Source organism: Gouania willdenowi, chromosome 11, assembly GCF_900634775.1.
Source record: "Gouania willdenowi chromosome 11, fGouWil2.1, whole genome shotgun sequence".
Classification (NCBI taxonomy): Eukaryota; Metazoa; Chordata; class Actinopteri; order Blenniiformes; family Gobiesocidae; genus Gouania; species Gouania willdenowi.
Window position 1 is genome coordinate 4,833,883 of NC_041054.1, and position 21,092 is coordinate 4,854,974.

At 38.7% G+C, this 21,092-nt stretch overlaps 1 protein-coding gene across 2 annotated transcripts in view; it reads left to right on the forward strand.

Moving 5' to 3' along the window:
• Positions 1–12,115, forward strand: part of epha10 (EPH receptor A10) — a 204,785-nt gene extending 192,670 nt beyond the window's left edge. For both annotated transcript variants that reach the window (XM_028460918.1, XM_028460919.1), the window contains 7 exons: positions 705–766; positions 2,382–2,498; positions 2,762–2,848; positions 4,837–4,989; positions 8,296–8,486; positions 8,554–8,721; positions 10,534–12,115. In XM_028460918.1, coding sequence (XP_028316719.1) covers positions 705–766; positions 2,382–2,498; positions 2,762–2,848; positions 4,837–4,989; positions 8,296–8,486; positions 8,554–8,721; positions 10,534–10,648 — 893 coding nt within the window. In that variant the 3' untranslated portion in view covers positions 10,649–12,115. The remainder of the gene's footprint in view (positions 1–704; positions 767–2,381; positions 2,499–2,761; positions 2,849–4,836; positions 4,990–8,295; positions 8,487–8,553; positions 8,722–10,533) is intronic.
• Positions 12,116–21,092: the final 8,977 nt, after the last annotated feature.

Consider the following 21,092-nt stretch of genomic DNA (forward strand, 5'->3'; position numbering starts at 1 on the left):
GAAAACCTGACGAAAACCTGGCTTTAAGGGTGGGACTTAATGTTAAATGAGCCAATCAGGTGATCAAAAATACCAATCTAACACAGTAGCCTTAAATCACTGAAACATTAATGAAAATTAAATACATTTTTTTCTACTTTATTGTTTCTTTGCAGCCCAGTACTAAATGGACCGTTGCCAGTCTGTGGTCCGGTGTTTCGGAATAAATTCTTAAACTAGAATCATGTGCAAAACTAATGTGATGATTGCATGAGGTGTATGTTTCACAACAGTTTAGCAACAGCAAAGCTAAACGTAAGATCAGACCATGCTCTCGTGTTGTTGTTTTTTTTTTATTTACTATGAAGCTGTTTACACATCCATCAGGGTTTTTCTTTCCCATAATCCTTAGTTATTTTTCCTCTTTGCACTTCTGCTGGATCTCTGCCCTCTGCTCTGAACACATGTTGGATGGAAGCATGCTGTCTGCAGCTGAGTTGGCCAGCGTGCGTGCGTGCGTGCGTGGTTAAACTTGCTGAGACAGCCTCACTACAGTTGACTGGGTGAAGAATGGCTCTCCGCACAATGCCAAGTGTCCTAGAAAGTGGAGTCACTCCGTCCCCCTCCCTGTGTCTCTGTTACCTCACTTCTTTCACTTTTATTTACTCTGTAGTTTTACCATTCCAACAAACTTCACTGGTCGTGCCCTTTCCCTGTGTCTACAGGCAACACCATGATGATCATTGTGGAGAGCATGTCCAACGGAGCCTTAGATTCATTCCTCAGGGTGAGTTCACATCACATTTGTCTCCAATGGTTCAAATAAACCTGTTTGGACATTTATAGGTGTAAAATCCTTATAAAACCCTAATATGCACTGTCTGTGTGCATGATAGTGTTCATACAGTGGAGTGTATTCAGATTTACATCTGGTTACTGACTCTTTTTAACTATTTTTTTATGCATATTTTTAAAAAATTTTATATTCTTATCTTATTAAATTTTGCTGTGTGTGATTTTCTTCTGCTATCTTGCTTTGCTGCTGTAACTGTAAATGTATTCAATAGCGAGATGAATCTTATCTTAAAATACTACTTAAAAACACTTTGTTTGCCTGTTTATGTACTTATTCATTTATTCATAAATGTATGTATTTATCTAATTAATAAACCTATTAGGTATAGGTATTTTTTGTTAATGGATTATTATATATATATATTTCTCTATATTTTCTACTCATATAGCTTTTATTATTGTATTGTTTATTTTATCTCCTTCATTACACTATTTTTCAGGTGTTCTTTAGGGTATTTTGCGTGTCATCTTCTGTTTATCTGAACTGTAATGACAGTAAATTCCTCCGCTGCATGATCAATAAAGTCACTTTACTCTATTATTTATACTATGAATGCTATTTATATTTTTGATATGTATCCCTCTTATTTGTTGGTGGCAATAATAATCATAATAATCATAATAGGAGGAAGATAATATTTAAATAGTGTATAATGTAATTAATTTATTATAATAATAAATTAAATGTAAAAAAATTTATGTATTGTTATAATAATAATAATAATAATTATATAAAAAGTGTATAATATGCAATTAATATAAACATAATTTAGTTTATTATAAGATAATTTGTATTTAATAGTTAATAATAACAAACCTAATAAATAGATGATAATAATAATGATAACAAAAACAATATATTGTGTATTTGTAATTATTATAATATAAATTAGAATATTTTAGGATATATGTTATATAATAGTTCATTATATTCAAAACAACTTATATACAGTATATATATAATATATAATAAACATGTTCACAAACAAGTTAAAGTATTAATACTTTTTGAAAATCACTTGGTTTTCATTTTAAACCATTTTAAATTAATATTATCAAACCCAATCCAATCAATCAGACACAACTATAGTATAACAGCACAATAAAGTAAAGTGCTTCAACCAGCCGAGCCTCTCATTATCCAACATAACTGATTATCATCATCTGTTTTTTTTTCTTTCCCTACAACACAAACAAGTTGGTGTTTATTAATCCTAAATGTCCTGTTATTGTAATGGGTCCTGGGGCAGCCGTGCTAACGCTAACAAAAGCTCTCTGTAATTAACGGCAGGAATAAAGCCTTTGTGCTCCGAGCTGCTGTAAACTGTGAGTGTGTCCTGCTGCTCTCTGAAGCACGACTGTGCTTTACAACCACAGCACTTAACGGCCTGTTTGTTTCCTTCTGCAGAAACAACGCCGCGCTGTAGGAACAGGAGTTTCTTTAGCTCTCTGTATGCTCGCCGTTTGCTCCGTTTCAGTTTTCTTCCAAAAAAAAAAAAAATCCTCTTTTGCAATTCAAACACGTCTACTCTTCCTGTTCCCATCAGAAACATGAAGGCCAGCTGAGTGTGATGCAGCTGATGGATATGTTGACCGGCGTGGCTTCTGGGATGAAGTACCTCACTGAAATGGGTTTCGTGCACAAACGGCTCGCTGCACACAAGGTGAGGGAGCAGATGATGGAACAGGATGTGGTTCCCCAGACTATTACAACTACATCATATCGATGCACACAACACAATTTGTTCCAGTATTCCAACATTTCAGTTTGCACACACACAGTTGGAGAAACGATGAAACGGTCAAACTCACTCCTGCATGCTTTCTATTATTTATCTGTTAAAGTGAAAAAATGCACTTGTTTTTACTGGTGAAAATGAGCAACCGTTGCTTGGATCATTTCTAATGTCTTTGTTTCCTAAATCAGGTGCTTGTTAACGCCAACCTGGGCTGCAAAGTATCAGGCTTCAGACCTCTGCAGGACGACAAGATAGAGGCCATCTACACCACACTGGTGAGAACAAAGCTACATGTATTTATGACCACCTGCCACTGACCACTGGAGACAGGAACACAAATATCACTTTGATTTCTTTCTTTATTTTAGGGTCGTAAATGCAGACATTTAATGCATTTACATCCCACTCTAGAATCTGATTTCTAGAGTGGGAAAACAGATTATTTCCCACTCTAGATAAGAACACAAAAGTCTTCATCCCCAAGCAGTTCTCGTGTCTTTTTTATCCACTTTTTCATCATTTTCTTTCAAACATTAAGGGCTCTATTCTCCCATCTGGACTTAAGCGCTTTTTTGCGCGCCTGCAGTTACGCACCTCTCTCCTACGTGTATTCTCAGGTCAAGGTTCCTGACACGCCCCCCGCGCGTAAGTAGAGCAAAAGGGGGGCTGAAGGAAAGGAGGCGGTGATGTCATTTTTTTGAGCTGTCTAGAAATCACGGAACATGGAGTTTTCCCAACGCTTGTAAATGTCATTGAAATCCATGAAAATGATCAAGTTTACTTTTAATTTGAAATGCCTTCGTTGATAAACAATGCAACAGATTGATTTGATCAGATTATTGTAGTGACTGAGTCACAGTTAAAATCTCTCTCCTTGATCATCATCGTCGTCGTCGTCATCATCGCTGTAAAGCGTGACAGAGTTAGATGAGCTGGAGATATGAGGATGCAGAGTGTCCTGCTTTAACACAGAGGGATGTTTGCAGTGAAACAACTATTGGCTTCCATAATACACAGTTTTAAATATTAATAGTTTAAATTGACCTGAGCTGAGCCTCATTAAAATATGTGTGGGAACAATTTGTGGTCCATCCTCATATGACAGCTTGTTTCACTCTGTAGTGGATCAAACTGTGACTTTACGTTGGACATAGTATGAAAATAGTTGAATCTCTGTGACCAACGTGGACAGAAGTCTGCGTCTGTCAGAGTTTTAATTAATCGCACGAGTCTGTGTGGCTTCAAATGTCCATATTTCTAGTGCAATATAATGTTTCACCTTATTGGGGTGCTGCACTTATTCCAGGGTTAGAAGCACGTAAAGGACTTATGCACACCGGAGAATGCGCGTAAAGCCAGATTTGAATGGGAACACCCACATTTCAGGGCTGCTCCACCCACAGTGCGTAACTGGGATGAAGGCGCGCAGCGACTGACTTAAGTACAGGGGGAGAATAGAGCCCTTAATGAATAACAGATATTATATTTTTTTGAAGAATGTCATGATGATGACGTGATTTTTAGACTGGCATTCATTGTCATTCTCTGTTTTTGTGTTCTATTTATTTGAGTAGTGGCACTTTTTGTACTTTAAATAGGAAAAATAGTTCCACAAGTGCTAATATAGAGTAACATCAGCACTGGGACATTATCACTCCACTGTACAGGCCTTCTAATAACTGTAAACATTTCCTAACTTTTAGTGAGGAAATTATTTTGTCAGCGTCTGTGTAGTTCTTAGATCTGGTTTGTTCCATTCATTTCATGCCCTGAAAACAAGTTTTCTCTCAAATTAGTGCTAAGTTGCGCTGGAACACTTGTGAATAATGTTTTGCACTTTGCATTTCGGTGTTATTAATTCACCATATATCACCAAAGAGTACTAACACCATCCTAAACCAGCAGTTGCTGGAACTGCAGGACAAGGTCCAGTCGTTTAAAGACAAAATATAACGTTTGGGTCGGTGTGCACATGCTCATAATCTCAGCAGTTATTAAGGAAACAGTCTGTATTACTTACATGTGCTTCCCTGATTATTGACCCCAATATGAACCGTCATAGAAGGTTGGCATATTTTAATGAGCTTCAGATCAAAGGAGTTACCTTTTCCATGTCAGGCTCAGGTCAGTACGATCCAGTCCTCCTGGTTATTAGCAGTTCCACTCGAGGTGAAGCCGCACCACAACCAACCCTTTTGATGTGCAGATAATGGTCTTTCCTCAGGGAATATTACAGCTTTTTGTGAATTGTTCACTCTTTCAGCACGGAGGGAAGAGCGTGGTTTTGTGGAGCGCTCCTGAGGCCATCCAGTACCACCGCTTCTCCTCCGCCTCGGACGTCTGGAGCTTCGGCATTGTCATGTGGGAGGTCATGTCCTACGGGGAGAGACCCTACTGGGACATGGGCAATCAGGATGTAAGTGAGAAGAATCTTTGCCATTTATCTCTATGGTCATTTTACCTCTTTTTTCCCTCCGTCCTGTTCCACTTTTTATTAGAATAATCAGCTCTTATTCATCCTTCTTCTCTTTACCAATGAACTCTATCTATGCACAGCCAGGGAGCCTCAGTACCACTGAGAGCTTTTTTCAGGGCCCTAAGTCCTTCTTTTTAAGTCGACTTCAGCTCCATGACCAATCCTGTTTTCTCCTAAGGACACATTGACCCCCTTCCAGTGCCCACCGCCTGTTTCCTGACTCCCATTCGGCTTTTCAAACCATAAAAAATCCTTTTCGGAAGAAGTCAGTTCCATTTAGGAAATGTAACGCCTCTGCGTTCGAGGGGAGAAATTGTGCGGCTGATGGGACCCAGCCGCTCTTCACCAGCAACCTGTTATTTCTTCCTCAGTGTGGGTGATGCTCCGTTCAGCTGCGGTGACTCCAATCTCTTTGTCCTTCAGATACTGCATTTAGAGTGCTGTTAAACACATGAGAAGGTCACTTAAAATACAATAGGGGAAAAAATATTTGGGTAACATTTTTTACGTGAAGTTTTATAGATCATGACGTGACGCCTGTCATTAGCATGAATAAGCTGACGTGAAGGCGGTCATTAGGTGTCGTTTGTTACCCTAATCCTATATATCCCTCCCACTAACCCCAAAATGTCAACATAGCTCCAAATGTGTCAAAATTTAGCGAACGACACTTATCGACAGATAAACATCGCTTCTGCTCATTTTTGGTTTTTTTGTGTGTGTAATTAAAATTTTTATTGAGAACAGATGGAACAATTATAATATGACATTACATCAGTCCCAAGTTTTTAAATATGTATACAGTATCAACAAAACAACATATATGCATACCTAATTGTATAATAACAAAGTAAAAGAACAAACAAGAAATAAACAACATTGTTTCAATTTTTCAGTAGAATAAAGACACGTCAGTCAGTCACATCTTATAATTCATTACGGTGCTGAAATAAACCTCCTCCATAGTTTCCTAATCTAATAGCATATGTCAGTTTTTTCATTATATATATATATATATTGAACAATACAGATCCAGTCATCAATAGTGGGAAAAACATGGCATAACATAACTGGCACTAAAATATTGCAGTACATATAAGTCAAGTCAATCTTATTTACTGTCGCACATTTCATGTAAAGGTGCAAAGTGCTTTACACAAAACAAAGAACAAGCATCACAGTAGAGCGAGCACACCATAAAAATTACATTTAGAAATGAGGAAAAACTAAGATTTAAAACAAAATCAATCAATAAAATAGGATAATATCGAATTAAATAGTGTGACTGTTTAATTAAAAACAGTGTTGAATAGAAATGTCTTTAACCTTGATTTGAAAGAGCTGAGAATTTGAGCAGACCTGCAGTTTTTTGTGAGTTTGCTCAACAGATGAGGAGCATAGAAACTGAGATACGCTGCTTAGTTTTTGTTCTGGAAACTAAAAGCAGGTCTGTCCTAGACGACCTGAGACCTCTGGATGGAGCATAAGGTCTATGAGATATATGTTGGTTAACCTTTGACGACTTATGCACACATGATAAAAGATAACAAATTTTAAAATTTTAAAAAAAGGAGTAGGGGGAGAAGGTGGAGCCCTGTGGAACGCCACATGACTTAGAATCAGACCGTTTCCTCTGCCACATTGGACCTAAACTGTTGTAGTACACTACCTTGAAGGTGTGTGTATGCTTGCAGGATGCTAGCATGTCACGTGCCCCTATGACTGAGATGAGAATTACACAGGACCTACTTACACATACAACCAGACTAGAGTTAGTGAGGACTATTGAGGCACATTTCCATCGGTAGTACATGCACCGCACGGCTCCACTTATCAGGCCGACCGTATCACAGAGCTGCCCCCCTGGCTTCAGCTTCTTAGCACAACATACGCTAACCCCTGCCTAAAAAAACAGCAACAGATTAAGTGGAAGGGCTGTTCTAGTTGCTTCTTACTTTGTGGTTTTATTGCACAACGAGAAGAAGACAAAGTTTCAAAGGAGGCTCTAAGCAGTGTGAGTCAGCCACACTCTCAGAGGATTCATTTGCCATCACATGATGGGCCAATCAGGGCTCTCTGGCAAATACCGTCACATTTTAGCCTCACTTGGCCAAGGCTGAACCGCTTGGCAAGCAGGTGCTGAACAGCATCCAGTAGCAGCGCCGATAGGCCAATGGAAATGTGTCAATAATAATAATAATGTAGTCCAAGTATTGTAAAGGGGTAAAAATGCTACAAATTATACGTCTTTCTTCTTTGTCCTTCAAATGCGTGAGTCTCGCTTGCTCTGCTTTGCTGCTTTTCCTCTTTTGTAACGGGAATATTTCCTCTTATCCATGTTCATTATATAAAACTTTACATGGGAGAGGGCAGAGATCAAGTCAGTTGAAAGCCAGGGACATTAATCTGCTTTAAATTGATACATTATATCTTCAGCAGATTGTTGGCCAGCCTGTCTACCTGTGATCACCCGCGACCTTTACTCACCACCTTTGATTAAATGGAAAATGTCAGACCCTGAAAAGCATTTTATGAATGCTCTTTAGTGAGGCCTGGGAAAGGGTTGGGTTAGAACTAATGCTGCTGATTGTTGTGATTACCACCAGAGATCACAGGAGGAGGATGTATGACACAGGTACCCAAATGTCCTGGATGGAATGTTTGTGATGGAGCAGGAAAAACTCAGTAATAAGTCATTTTCCCCCATTTTACAGCTATTCTCTGACAAAACCGGCTTTATTTAAACACTGGAGTGATTTATATCTCTGTATTCTTACAAAATGGCATACATTTATGAATACACACTACCAGAAGAGGCCAGGGGATGGTATATGACTAAGTTAACAGTGCTAGGGTTATCTGACTGCCCATACAAAGTCCTATTCATCAAAATATTTATGCAAACTTTGCCTGATAAAGCCCAATAAAATCCTTAGACGCCATTAATCACAGTGTACTTTACAATGGATATAAATACAACATGTTGCCATCTAGAATGATAACTAAAGCTACTGAGATGCCCCTTAAATCGTCACTACTTACCCGGACGTCCGACTTCCCAAATTGAGAGTGTCAAGCTTCGTGTGTTTAAGGATACTCCAGTTTCATAAATTTAATAGTGAAAATGCAGATGTATTGTTTTTTGAGAGAGTTGATGAGTAAAAGTATTCCCTGAGTGAGTTGTATGGAAAATGTATAGAGCAGTAAACTTCGATTTCCTGCTTCTCTCTCTCTCTCTGTGTGTAGGTGATAAAAGCCATTGAAGATGGTTTCAGACTTCCCGCTCCAGTGAACTGCCCCCAACATCTCCATCAGCTGATGCTGGACTGTTGGCAGAAAGAGAGGACGGAGCGGCCCAGCTTCAGTCAGATCCACTCCGCCCTCAGCAAGAGCGTCCGCTCCCCCGATGGCATCGGCTCCTCCACGCTGGCGCGCAGGTACATATGATGCTGTGATTATCTGCTTACGTTTCTAAAGCCATGGCTTCATTTTCTCTGTGTTCAGAACTCTTCAGAGTTCCTCCATTACCCTGTCAGAGAGGCCTCTGCTGTCCTTCCCGTCCTTTAACTCTGTGGGTGAGTGGCTGGATGCGGTGGACATGGGCCGATACAAGGACAACTTCACTGCAGCCGGCTACTGCTACCTGGAATCAGCGGCGCGAATGACTGTACAGTGAGTAGCTTTTCCTATTAACTGCACAAATAACACCAGAACCTACTTTAAAAGGAATGAGCCTTAAAAAGTAATAAAAGGCATTCAATTCATTCATCTAAAATCAAGGCCTTAATTGGCATTAAAATGTTTAAAATAAGCCTTTAAAAATGTATTTGCTTTTGTTTGAATTTTAATTTTCGATTATAGCCAATACCGATTTATTTACATCGACCATTTTAAGTTACATCATATAAATATATCTCCATGTAATTAACATGTTATGCCTATTTTTAATGTGATGCCCACTGGATGTATCGCTCAACAAACATCATCTGTGCAAATAAGAAAATGTACTGTAATCAACTTCGTTAATAGAAAAAGTGCCAAATTTATTATTTAAATGTCATCTCAAACAAAAGCACATATTGTTTTTTTTTTTTTTTTAATGCCGGTGAAAAAAACGAATAAGCTACTGATGTCAACCGATAATACAATTCCCGCAAGATTTTTTTTGTCTTCTTTTTTTGATAGTATGTTTAGGTTGAATTTATTCCTACAACTGTTACTTAGGAAATCCACTTTGATCTCCTGACATGTTTCGACTGACAACTGCCAGCCTTTGTCAAAGGCGTCTGCTGATCGCTTTGATGTTTCCTTTGAAGTTTCCTTTACTTTCGCTTAGTAATTTTACCAATATTCTTTTTGTCTTCTTTTTTTGAAAGTATGTTGAGGTTTCATTTGTTCAGACAACAAAAAGGAGACAAAAAGAATCACGTAGTTATTCTATTACTACGCAGAAGTCAAGGAAACTTCAAAGAGAACATCAAAGCGATCAGCAGACACTTCTGGTAAAGGCTGGCAGTTCGCAGTCGAAACATGTCAGGAGATCAAAATGGATTTTCTCAGTAGCAGTTGTCTGAAGAAATGGAACCTTAACATATGATATTACATTTTATAGCAATATATCGGCCAATACTGTCGAGTATCTTTTTTTTTTTTATTCATCCAATTCCTCTACCGGTGACTTCACGGAATCGTGATAGCGGAACTAACAAATAAGTGATGTTAATGCAACTAACGGTAACTCTCAGAGCAGATGCTAACTAGCTAGCTTGTGCTCGCCACACAAGCTGAGGAAATACTGGCACTGCAATGACAAGGTTTACCACCAAATTAAACACGCTAAAGGCTCAAACATACTTGGGCGGACATCCGTGATTCATTAAGTGCAAAGTGGTCGACCTGCATTTCACCACCTGGTGAAAAAGAGCAGGAGAGATGAAGATGAGCGTAGAGGGGAGACTGGCGGACGAGCTATGAAAGTACCGACACATGTAAAACACGTCTTACAGGATTTTACTATTCAGTGGTGCACTCGAGTATGAAAGCTTTGAGGAGTGCGGACAGTCCGCGCTGAGTCCGCTCCACGTACAGTACGTTCAGTTCGAGTAGGTTTGAGTTTTACGGAAACAGTGTGAAGAAAAGAAACCAGCCACACTTTATGCAAACATGTTGTTTTATGACGCTCGACTGCGAAAGAAAATACTCTATAATATATATTTAGTTTTATTGAGAAGTTGGTTGTCAATTTCATTTTTACTTTGCGTTTTAAAATATTCTAAGAAGTCTTACATTAGAGCTGTTGTAACCCTGCCTGCCCTTTAATCTGTATTGAGTACACGCTTGTTTAGTAACTTTAAATGTAAACAACTCGCGTAAAAGTTTTCCACGTGCAACTCTAAAAGTTCTCCTAAATATCCATGTCTCTGTAGGAGCTTATTTGTACTTCACTGTAAGTGAAATCCGTCATTATTGTAACTCTGTCCACAGAGACGTGCTGAGTCTGGGCATCACTTCCCTGGAGCACCAGAAGCTCATCCTGGCAGCCATCCAGACCCTGAGAGCCCAGGTCATCCAAATGCACGGGCGCGGCGTGCAGGTCTAAACCTTCGGACACACTCGACCTCACACTGGAGGTGCTGCAGACCACCTTGTGTGTGTGCGAGTGTGTGCGAGTGTGTGTGTACGCACAGACGGACGACCCAGCGGAGGAGACGTAAGAAAGATGTGGGAATCTTTCAGCTATAGCTGCTCTTCTCTTTTTACTCCTCCTCCTCCCTTACTTCCTTCCTTCCTTCCTTCTGCAACGAGCAGAATCTTTCGTGGTGAGGGGGATCGCACAGGAGTGATGTCATGTGACAATTGTGACCTCGATTGATACGTAGACAATTGTGTCAATCCCATTTTACTGCTTGTCCAAGAGCAGGAACAGGCTCTGTGAGGCTGAGCAACAGCAGGAATCTCCCTTTATGGCACTGGAAACACAGTGGAACTCATGTCCCAGCCTTGGATCCAAACTCACGTTGAAGACAAATGTGCGACGGTCACCCCCGGTTGGAATGTATCTTCTGGAGGAGCAGGAAAATGCCTCAAAGACCTTCCCGTGCAGTGCTATTAAAACTGTATCTGAGCTCTACTGTACTTTCAGGACCTTTTTGTGGTCCCTTGATGGAAGGACACGAGCGTTTCTCATTTTGTCGTTCTGCGCCTCATCATCACCCTTTCTTTCTCTTTATTTCTTCCTCCCGCCATCACTATCATTGTCACATCTCAAGCCGTCTGTGGAAGAAAGCCTGATTAAAAGGTATTTATGCACCTTTATTTATGTTTACAATGCATTTATTTAAATTCCCATGCATTTCCTGTCTTATCCCTGTTGATTTATTGTAGTTTATAACCGAGCCGTCTTGCACACAGGTAGCCCAATTATCGCTGGAGCTTTTTTGTACTGTTGACACACAGTATCTGTGTACTTCTGGGTTCATTATCACTGGATGTGCTGCGTATAGTATGAAGTGTGTGTGTGCATGTGTGTGGATACAGAATGTTGTTTTTTTTTTTTTACTTGCTACAGTTTGTTAGGTTTACTCATAGTTAACAGTTGATTTGTAGCTGCACTTTTCCTCTCAATCTACGCTACGCGCTAACGTGTGCTAACTGTCAGCGCGAGAAGCTCACAGGACGACGTCTACAGGGCATTATGGGATTATTGTGATCTCACAATATAAGATAGTGTCAGTATTGGACTGAGGAGTATGTTTTTCATTGTTTGTCTTTCAAATGAACTCCTAAATGTTCTCATGTGATCACATGACGTGAAGAAACCCTCGTTATTCTCCCTCCGTCACACAAACGGCGACCAACGGAGCGATTTCCTCTTCCTGTTGCTGTGACCCCTTCTGTTTAATGTTTAATACTGTAAATATGTATTTGAAAATGCTAAATCTATTTTTATAATTTGTTTGAGAAACATTGTGTTGAATATAATATCTGCTCACTGTGTAAGGGTTGGATTTGTTTTTCATTTAGGGCCATAGCAAAAAAAAAAAAACTAGTGTTTTTGAATATGAAAAGGACAAAAAAATATATCATTCTTTTGTTAGTTTTTGATGACTTTTACCCATTAGAGAAGACGTTCTAATGGCTGTTGCAATATTGAAATGTGTTATTAAAAAAAAATTCAAGACACTTTTTGTCTCCTGGTTTTCTATGATAACTGTTGTCACTTTAAAACGTCCATATCAGGGAATCGGCCTCATTCTCGGGGCTGCAACTTTCTAATTATGGGTGGAAAATTCTGCAGGAAAAACCAACATGACACAAGTAACAAAATGTGTTGATTTGATCAGACAGCTTAAGCAAAAAAACTTCTGTTTTCAGACTTTGACAATAAAACCTTTCACAATAAAAGCTCTTGGTAAATTGTGTTTCCAGAGATGGTTTAAATAGTCAAAAGATCACATTAATTTTTATTAAAGACATCATTTTCATTTATTTGTTACTGGCTGATTGTTAAAGTTTCATACTGCAAGTTTTGACCATATTCACATCCACAGAATCAAAGGAAAAAGAGTTTGAGTTCAAAATTCGTACTTAATTCCATTTAATATATTTTGCCTCCTTTGAGCGACCTAATACATTTTATTGAGCTTTATAGATGACATCCTGGTATTTGCATTCACATCTCGTGTGTGACGATGATTAAAATATAGTTATTTAACCTTATCATTGGCTTTTCCAATTATGATCATATCAGTTAAAAAAAATTGAACTTTTTATTTGGAATGATCACATATTAATATTGTATCTATTGATTTTATTATTTTACACAAGTGTTCAATTCAACTTTATTTATAAAAGGCAAATTACAACAATAGTCATCTCAAAGTGCTTATTAAAATATAAAATTCTTAAGAAAAAACCCAACAAATCCACATGAACATGCATATTTTTTTGTAAAACCGTTCGGTTGTCCACTACAACAGTTTAGAACAAAGACCTTTTTATAAATTGGAAGTTGTGATTTAATTTATTTAGCTTCACACAGGCAGGAAATCACAAAAAAAAAAATAAAATGAAAGATACTTTTTTCCACCTTTGGTTCTCAAGAGGCTACAGTGACTGTAATGGCATACACCCTCAGGGAGAACATGCAAACATACTGAGTAACAAACATGTTTTTTTGCATGGTGAGAGGATATAAAACCCACGCAATTCAATTCAACTTTATTTGTATAACGCAATTTGCAACAATCATCTCAATGCGTTGATCAAAATATAAAATTCATAATAAGAAAGAGAAAACCCAACAAGATCCACATAAACAAGCATTTAGCGACAGTGGGAAGAAACAACTCCCTTTAAACAGGACGAAATCTCCGTTAGAACCAGGTTCAGAGGTGGCAGCCATCTGCGTTGACTGGTTGGGGTTAGTGGACAGAAGGACCAACAGAACAGGATAGAGAGATAGAACATCAGAGTGTCTCAGACTAGTTGAGACGTGAACCACAGATCAGGAAATGACATCATCAGCTTCACGACACCTGAAACAGAGCAGAGAGAGAAGGACGAGGAGAAGACACTGACTGTAGAAAAACATGATACATTATCATCAAGTCAGCCTGCCTTGGCCTTGGGCCTCACTCCCAGTGGCCTCGTCAACACTTATTATAAAGGTGACAAATCTCTTCACGTTTATTGGTAAACTAACAGCGACTCCAAGGTTTGTAAATGTGACCGTTTACAGACGAGCCCATGTCCGCTCTAGCAGAGCACAAGCACAGAACATGCAAACTCTACACAGAAACTCTTGTGGCAAACGCCTCAACATAACCCAGCTTTAGCGTACAGGCTTTATCGAGTTTGTGTCAAAAAATGAAAACTTTGCTGTTAATTAAAGCATTAAAATGAGATTTTACTGCAAACAAATTAATACCAAATATTGAACATCTTATTGATCTCTTTCTCTTACACACACACACACACACACACACACAGGTTATCTCTCTTTCTGGTTCATGGCTTTACGCCCACGCTTAGAACGTTAAAACAAGCACTGAGGGTTTGGGAAATGGTTTTAAATTCAAATGCACAGTGCGTGGGATTGTTGCTGTGGGTGTGTGGATGAGAGTGCTGCCAGGTCCACTGACAGGGGTCACTGTGTGTGCACGCGCGTGTGTGTGTCCGCACTTCATTATCTCACAGATTACATTAAAACCCTGTTGTTTTACATCGTTTCTGAGAGTTGTTGTTTTTCTTTTTAAATCCAGGACAATCAGAAGGAGCGATTTAATGAGTTTCATCATGTGTGAGACAACACTCGCTCAGACTCTCTAAACCTCCCACGCAACCAAACACCACAGCTCTCAGAAGCTGCTTATGTGTCTAATAGCTTCTCAACTCTTGGAAGAACAAGCAAAGACTCAATGGTTATTTATCAGACCTACGCCTAGATTTTCAGCTTGGTTCACATTCAGTCATAAATATTTATAACATTAATTCATGTACCTTAGAATCTCTTTTTCAAGACTTGAAATGAACAAAAGTATTTGGATATTTAACATGACGATGTACTAAAATGTGATTGTATCTGATCCGAAGGCCAAGTTATCAACACTCATGTCACAATTTAAAATAATGACCGATCTAAACAATAATATTTTGGTTTTGTTAGAATATTTTGGTTGTTTTTTTTTTTTGCATTTTTTTAATGTCATTTTGTGGGTGTTTCTGTTGTTTTGTGTATTTTTTTTTTTGTCTATTTTTGTGACTTCAGAAACACACAAAATGACAAACGTGACTCCAGATTTCTTTATCCATAAAATAGTTCATGAACATGTACTGTACCTCCCAATTTCTGTTCATTTTGTTGACTTAACATTTTCTACATAGTTTTCGTCAACTACATTTTTCTATAATATTCACATTTGATGAAATCCAATCAGAACTTTGTTTCTGTTTTAGAAGTTATCGAATCTAAAACTACTGTTGTGAGGAAGGCGGGACTCGTCGCTAAATACCCAATAAGAAGTAAGATGATTGTGGTTTTTAAGTATTGATCACATCAAATGCAAACATTAATACCATCCCATATCGGGTTAAAAAAAATGGTAATTGAACAGATTTAGTTGATTAAAATCTTAATGTCATTTAGTTGATTAAAACTACTACACTGAATTGAAATAGTCCTGATAAATACATTTTGACTGAAACCAAGTTGCATTTCAAATTAAATCAAAATCTGCTGTTAAAATTAACACTGGTGTTAATAAATATTATTATTTTATCTGACATTTTTTTAAGAGGAACTAAACCCCCAAACCACTTTTTTTAATGAATACACATGTATTTGAGTATTAAGTAGCGCTGTTTATTAATCATCGTCCAATTTTCAATATTTTAGTCAAAGTATTTAAATTTGGTGTATTTTGTTGTAAAATGTCAGTGACTTTCCTCTCTGGGTTGAAATACAGCTATTACAATTACATTTTTGCTATTGGCTGACATTTTGGGACCATCTTGTGTCACAAACACTGTTAGCCCCGCCCCTTTTATAAAAACAAGCACCTGTGGGCTCTACAATCTGTGGTGAGTAGGTTTAATTAAGAGAATAATGAATTGAGAGCTATAGTGAGTAATGAGTAGCTAGTTAGCATAGCATAGATTGTTCCTTGGAGATTTTATAGTATAAACTGGGCGTGTCTTAACTGTTTCTGGAGCTACGTCCATAATCAAGGCATTTTTTGAATTTTGCCCCATAGGGGAAGGTCAGCAAAAACCTGGGGGTTATACAAGATGGGTACATTTGATTACCTTAAAGGCACACTGTGTAACTTTAGGCCGCTCGGGGCGCTAGACCGGTAACTTGCACGCAAGCGCCCCTAGTGGCCACAAGCACTGCAGCACTGTCGCAAAACTCAACAAACCCCCAGCGAAGGAGGTCAACAAAGGCAGCGAGGCCAGGGAATGTGGGGGAGCGCCACCGACGCGGTAAGGCGGGCCGAGCACCGGGTCTCTGGCGGCGGGGAGAAGAGTGCAGCGGTGGCGGCTGCTCCTCCAGATCATACTCCAGCCCATAGAGTGTAGCCACGACGCGAGCCCAGCCCTTAGAGCCAATCCTTATCCCGAAGTTATGGATCCGACTTCCCTTACTAAAGAATCCACGTTTAACTGAACTCTGACGGCGATTAGTGCACCATTAACCCAACACGAAACTACCTAATGTGCTCTTTTGGCTGTAAACAGAGGCTAACTTGTTTCAGCTGCCCACAGCAATAGCGCCGGGTCGGGAAATGCCTGTACGTTGTGACGTCACGTGGGAACTAGATATATCCAAGCCTGTGGTCACCTGACTGCTGTAAAGTGAAACGTTCTCAAGACATTCACCACATCACATGACCTGGTGAAAGATGGTCCGTCTCTCCAAACTTGCATAGTCAGTATTTGAAGAGTATCTGAAGAGTATTGATACTGTCAAGCACTGTATATTGGCCTGAGGAATCATGTAAAATAACTCATATGGGTCAATTCTTTAGGTCACAAAGTCTGCGGTGTGCCTTTAAGATGTCGTTGAGAACTTGAAGTAATGTTTGATATCGTATTTTATTTTGATGCATAAGATCCACCTTGAAGACAAACCTTTATTGTATTTAAAATGGCCTTTTTAGAGTGAATTCAGCCATTTCTGGTTGAGGGTTTAAAATAACGCCGTTCTGGCTCTGATCCAGTGTAAAGTATAAAACTCTAATAGCCTCCAGACTTGGCTCCCATCTTTTCTGGGTCATCCTCACATCCACACTTGATCAAATGAAGCAGAAAGTCGGCAAAAAAATCGATAAGCCTAACATTGTAGTAGGAATACAGTGTCTGTAATACAGAGACGCACTTCCACGTGTGTTTTATTGTGTCGTCTCTCAGTTTAAGGACGAGTGCAGTCGTGTGATGAAGTTTGATCTGAGTTTTGTCAGATTTTGGATGTTTATTTGTGTAAATGGGACAAACCCACAGACTGATGCTAATCATCGGCTCCACAACAACACAAAGCCTTTGAAGTAATGCGTGACTGATTTGAAATCCACTTCATTTGAGGGTAAAACTTTTCTTGATTAGCTAATTATTCTAATGCCCTCAAATGTTAATCATGGAAACCTGACGCTATTAGTGAACGTTTAATCTGGGGAAATCATAAATTAATTAATTAGTTATTTTTGGTATTGAGCAGAACATGAAAAGGCAGATTTTTTGCTAAATGAAACTATACAATTTAAATGAGTGCTTTCACAAATACTTCTTTATTATGTCCAACCTAACATAAAATTTAACATTTTAAAGAAAAATCTTGCAAACTTTTGAGCCAGGATTGGGCGAATGACTCTAGATAGATAGGAGGACTGTTGGTTCAGCAGCGTGTAGCAACTTTTATGGCCATATTTAGCATCTTTTCAGTGACTTTAACACATTTAGTGACTTTTTCTGTTGTTAATGACGAGTTTCACGCCTCATCGAGCAGCTAATGTAAGCTTGTAAGCTAGGCTAACTGTACAATGTGGCTCTGTAAAGTATACGGCCCTCCTTGTACACTGATAGGGTTTGTATCCAAGAGAATTAGCGATTCTCCTGTATTTAAAATAGCATACTAACGTACTACACACTTAATGAGTACATACTGTCAACTAAATACGATTGATTAGTACATTGAGGTTAAATATCTTTGTTGATTCTCCACCTTTGAAAGTTCTGAAATAATTTGAAGTGAGAAAGTGACTAAGTAGAATATCAATATGTGCTCATTTGATCCATAAAACCTGCAGAAACACATTTCATACCGACATTTTCGGAGACCCTCCATTGTGCAACACAAAAGTGCTAAAAAATATAATTAATGGAAGACAATAAGAGATGCTTTTATTTTGAAAAGGGGATGTTTGATTTTTAGCTTGAAGCCGGTCCCAGGACGATTTTATGTTACGCTCGCAATGCATCATGGGGTGGTTGAGTATGACTAGTGTGTCCACCGTGCATACCAAAAATGTCCCGAAATAGTATACATTAGGGGTGTCCCGATCCGATATCAACCTGAAAATCGGATTAAAATTTCCAATTTTTTTATATATTTTATTCAATTGTAGAATACTGTAGATATTATGTTGAAGGTTAAAATGTATGGAACGTATTGGTTAATAATAAATGGGTCAGTTTTTCTCATACCTACTGTTGCTAACTATTGTTTTCTGTTTGAGTGACATCACTTGATCAAAGCCTTTTTTAACATTCCACACTACAAAACAAGTTATAATTTTTGTATTATTATATAGAAAAAAAAAGAAGTAATAAAAATATGTATGATTCATGCTGATATCGGATCAATATCGGTATTGGCCGATACGCAAGGCTGCAATATCGGTATCATATCGGAAATGAAAAAGTTGTATCGGGACATCCCTAGTGTACATTTGGGTATTTCTCGCATACTCAATCTTTCCATACTATCTAATGTGAATGCACTGCATACTCATTTTGAAGTCCGACTTAGTACGAGTAGTATGTTAGTACGTTGGTATGTTAGCATGTGATTTCAAACACAGCCTTTTACTGCTTAATTTTCCTCTAGTTACTTGTCTGTCACATTTCCAGCTTGTGTACGCACGCGCGTGCGCACACACACACACACTTTACTCATGGGAAACACACACTCTTACCTTTGCTTGCAGGTCCCCATCCATCCATCATCCATCCTTCCTTCTGTTTGTTTACTTCAGTCGTTCCATAATGCAGGGATTAATTTCTTAAAGCCGATTTGAGCTTGGGCGAGGAGCGCAGAGCACAACTTTGGTGCAGGGGGAAGTTTCTCCTTCACAGTAGCTTAGAGGTGGACCGCTCACCCCTTTACTCCGCTGGCTTTAATCTTCACACCGAGCCGAGGGAGCGAGGGATGAAGGAGGACGGGAAGGGAGAAGGTTCTCCACACACCACTGAGACAGGAGGAACCGCTTTCAATCCTTTCATTCCTCTGCCTGAGCTTTCTCTCACCTCTTAGAGATGATAAATAAACACAGCTACTGCACCTTGGCGTAGTGCGGAGGCCTTCTGCCTCAACAGCTGGGTTCAACGCTAGGGCGGGAAACCTTGTGTGGAGTTTGCATGTTCTCTGGCCCTGTACAGGAACATTGGTTACAGAAGATCTGTACAGAAGCCGTCTTTCAATTGAGTTGGGAACGGACTAGAACAAAAATAGTGTCAGGCACAGGGCTCTTGTTAACCCAAAGTTTAGTCAGTAGCACAATGGAGGGTCTTCAAAAAATCTCTGAAATGTTGACATGAAATCTGTTTCTGCAAGTTTTATGGATCAAATGAGCACATGATGATATTCTACTTGGTCACTTTCTTCCTTAAAATGATTTCAGAACTTTCAAAAGTGGAGAATATTTAGCCTCAGTGTGCTTCAGGCTTTCACCATCCTAATTATTTTAATCATACTAATAGTATACAGTAGACAGTATATACTCATTGAGTATGTAGTGTATAGTAGGGTTGGACGATATGGACCAAAACTCATTACTCAATATTTTTTTCTCAAAATGGCGACATACAATATTAATCTTCATATTTTTAACTTAAAGTCTGACCAGGAAGACAACTCTTGGTCAAAATGCCACACAGACACATTTATTTACAAACGGCTGCACAATATGTGACACTTTTGGCTTTTTCTCCTCTAAGGGACAGCACGTGTGAGTGAGTTCTGTAGTGTGGCTTGTTTAGGGGAAGTTTTGGATTTAGGCACATTTAGAAATCCAGCTGCTTTTCATGCTATTCTGAGAAGTAACGAAAACAAACTCCTAAAATGACTATTTTAATACAAAATAAGCTATAAAATATATATATATATATATCAGAAATATGGAAAACATGTAAAAGAAGACACTGACTGTATAATATTAAATACTTGTATGATGTTATTTGTACTGCGTGATTGTATGAATAAAAACAAGTAAAAAAAACAAAAAAAAAAAAACATCTCCATTTATAAAATAGAAAACTCAATATATCTTGGAATATTGATAAATTGCCCAGCCCTAGTGTATAGTACCTTTGTATGTGATTTCAAACACAACCAAAGCCTATAGGACCTTCACACACAGGCCTTTGTGCAGCTAATGTTAAAGCATCCTCATTTTCTCCCAAATGTCCATCTGATTACTAGCTTTGTCTTTTCCTTTCCACGCTCCATTCATTCACTTTGTCCCTGTGGCAAAGAGTCATTGTCTGTAAATCCTCCCCCTCTACTTCCCCTCCTCCTGTTCCCACCGTCTCTCTCCACTGAGGTGTCAGATAAGACTCGGGGTTCTGAACTTCCCACTGAGCCCAGATTAAACTCGCAGTGACCGAACCCAAAGCTTTGCTCACTTTTTGTGCTTGGCTGCTTGACTTGAGGCTGAGGAAGCGTTCTATGCCTCCCTGTGCTGCAGCCTGGGTTGGGGTCAATTACATTTTTCAGTTACAATTACCCATGTTCAATTACAATTTAATAACGATTACAGTGACCAGCATTTTCTTTTTTACAATTAAGTTACAATTATTTATCATCCTCAGAAAGTCAATTACTGTTGCGTTTTCAATTACTGAAGTTCAATTACAACTAGAATATTTGCATTTCCTGAAGAAAATGCAAGTGAGGATGCAAGCGCATGCCTGTGTCTTAGCATTAGTTTTGTGTTAGCATTAGGCTAGCATTAGCCTAGCAATAGCATTAACATAGAATCAACAATAGCCTAGGAATAGCATTAGCGTTAACCTAACATTAGCATTAGATATTAGTCAATTACATTACATTCTCAATTACAGAGGTTCAATTACAACTGGATTATTTGCATTTCCTGAAAAAAATGCAAGTAAGAATGCAGGTGCATGCCTGCGTCTCACTGCATTAGCCTTATGTTAGCATTAGCCAAGTATTAACCTAGTATTAGCCTTGCAATAGCATCAACAATAGCCTAGCAACAGCATTAGCCTAGCATTAGAATTAGATATTAGTCAATTACTATTACATT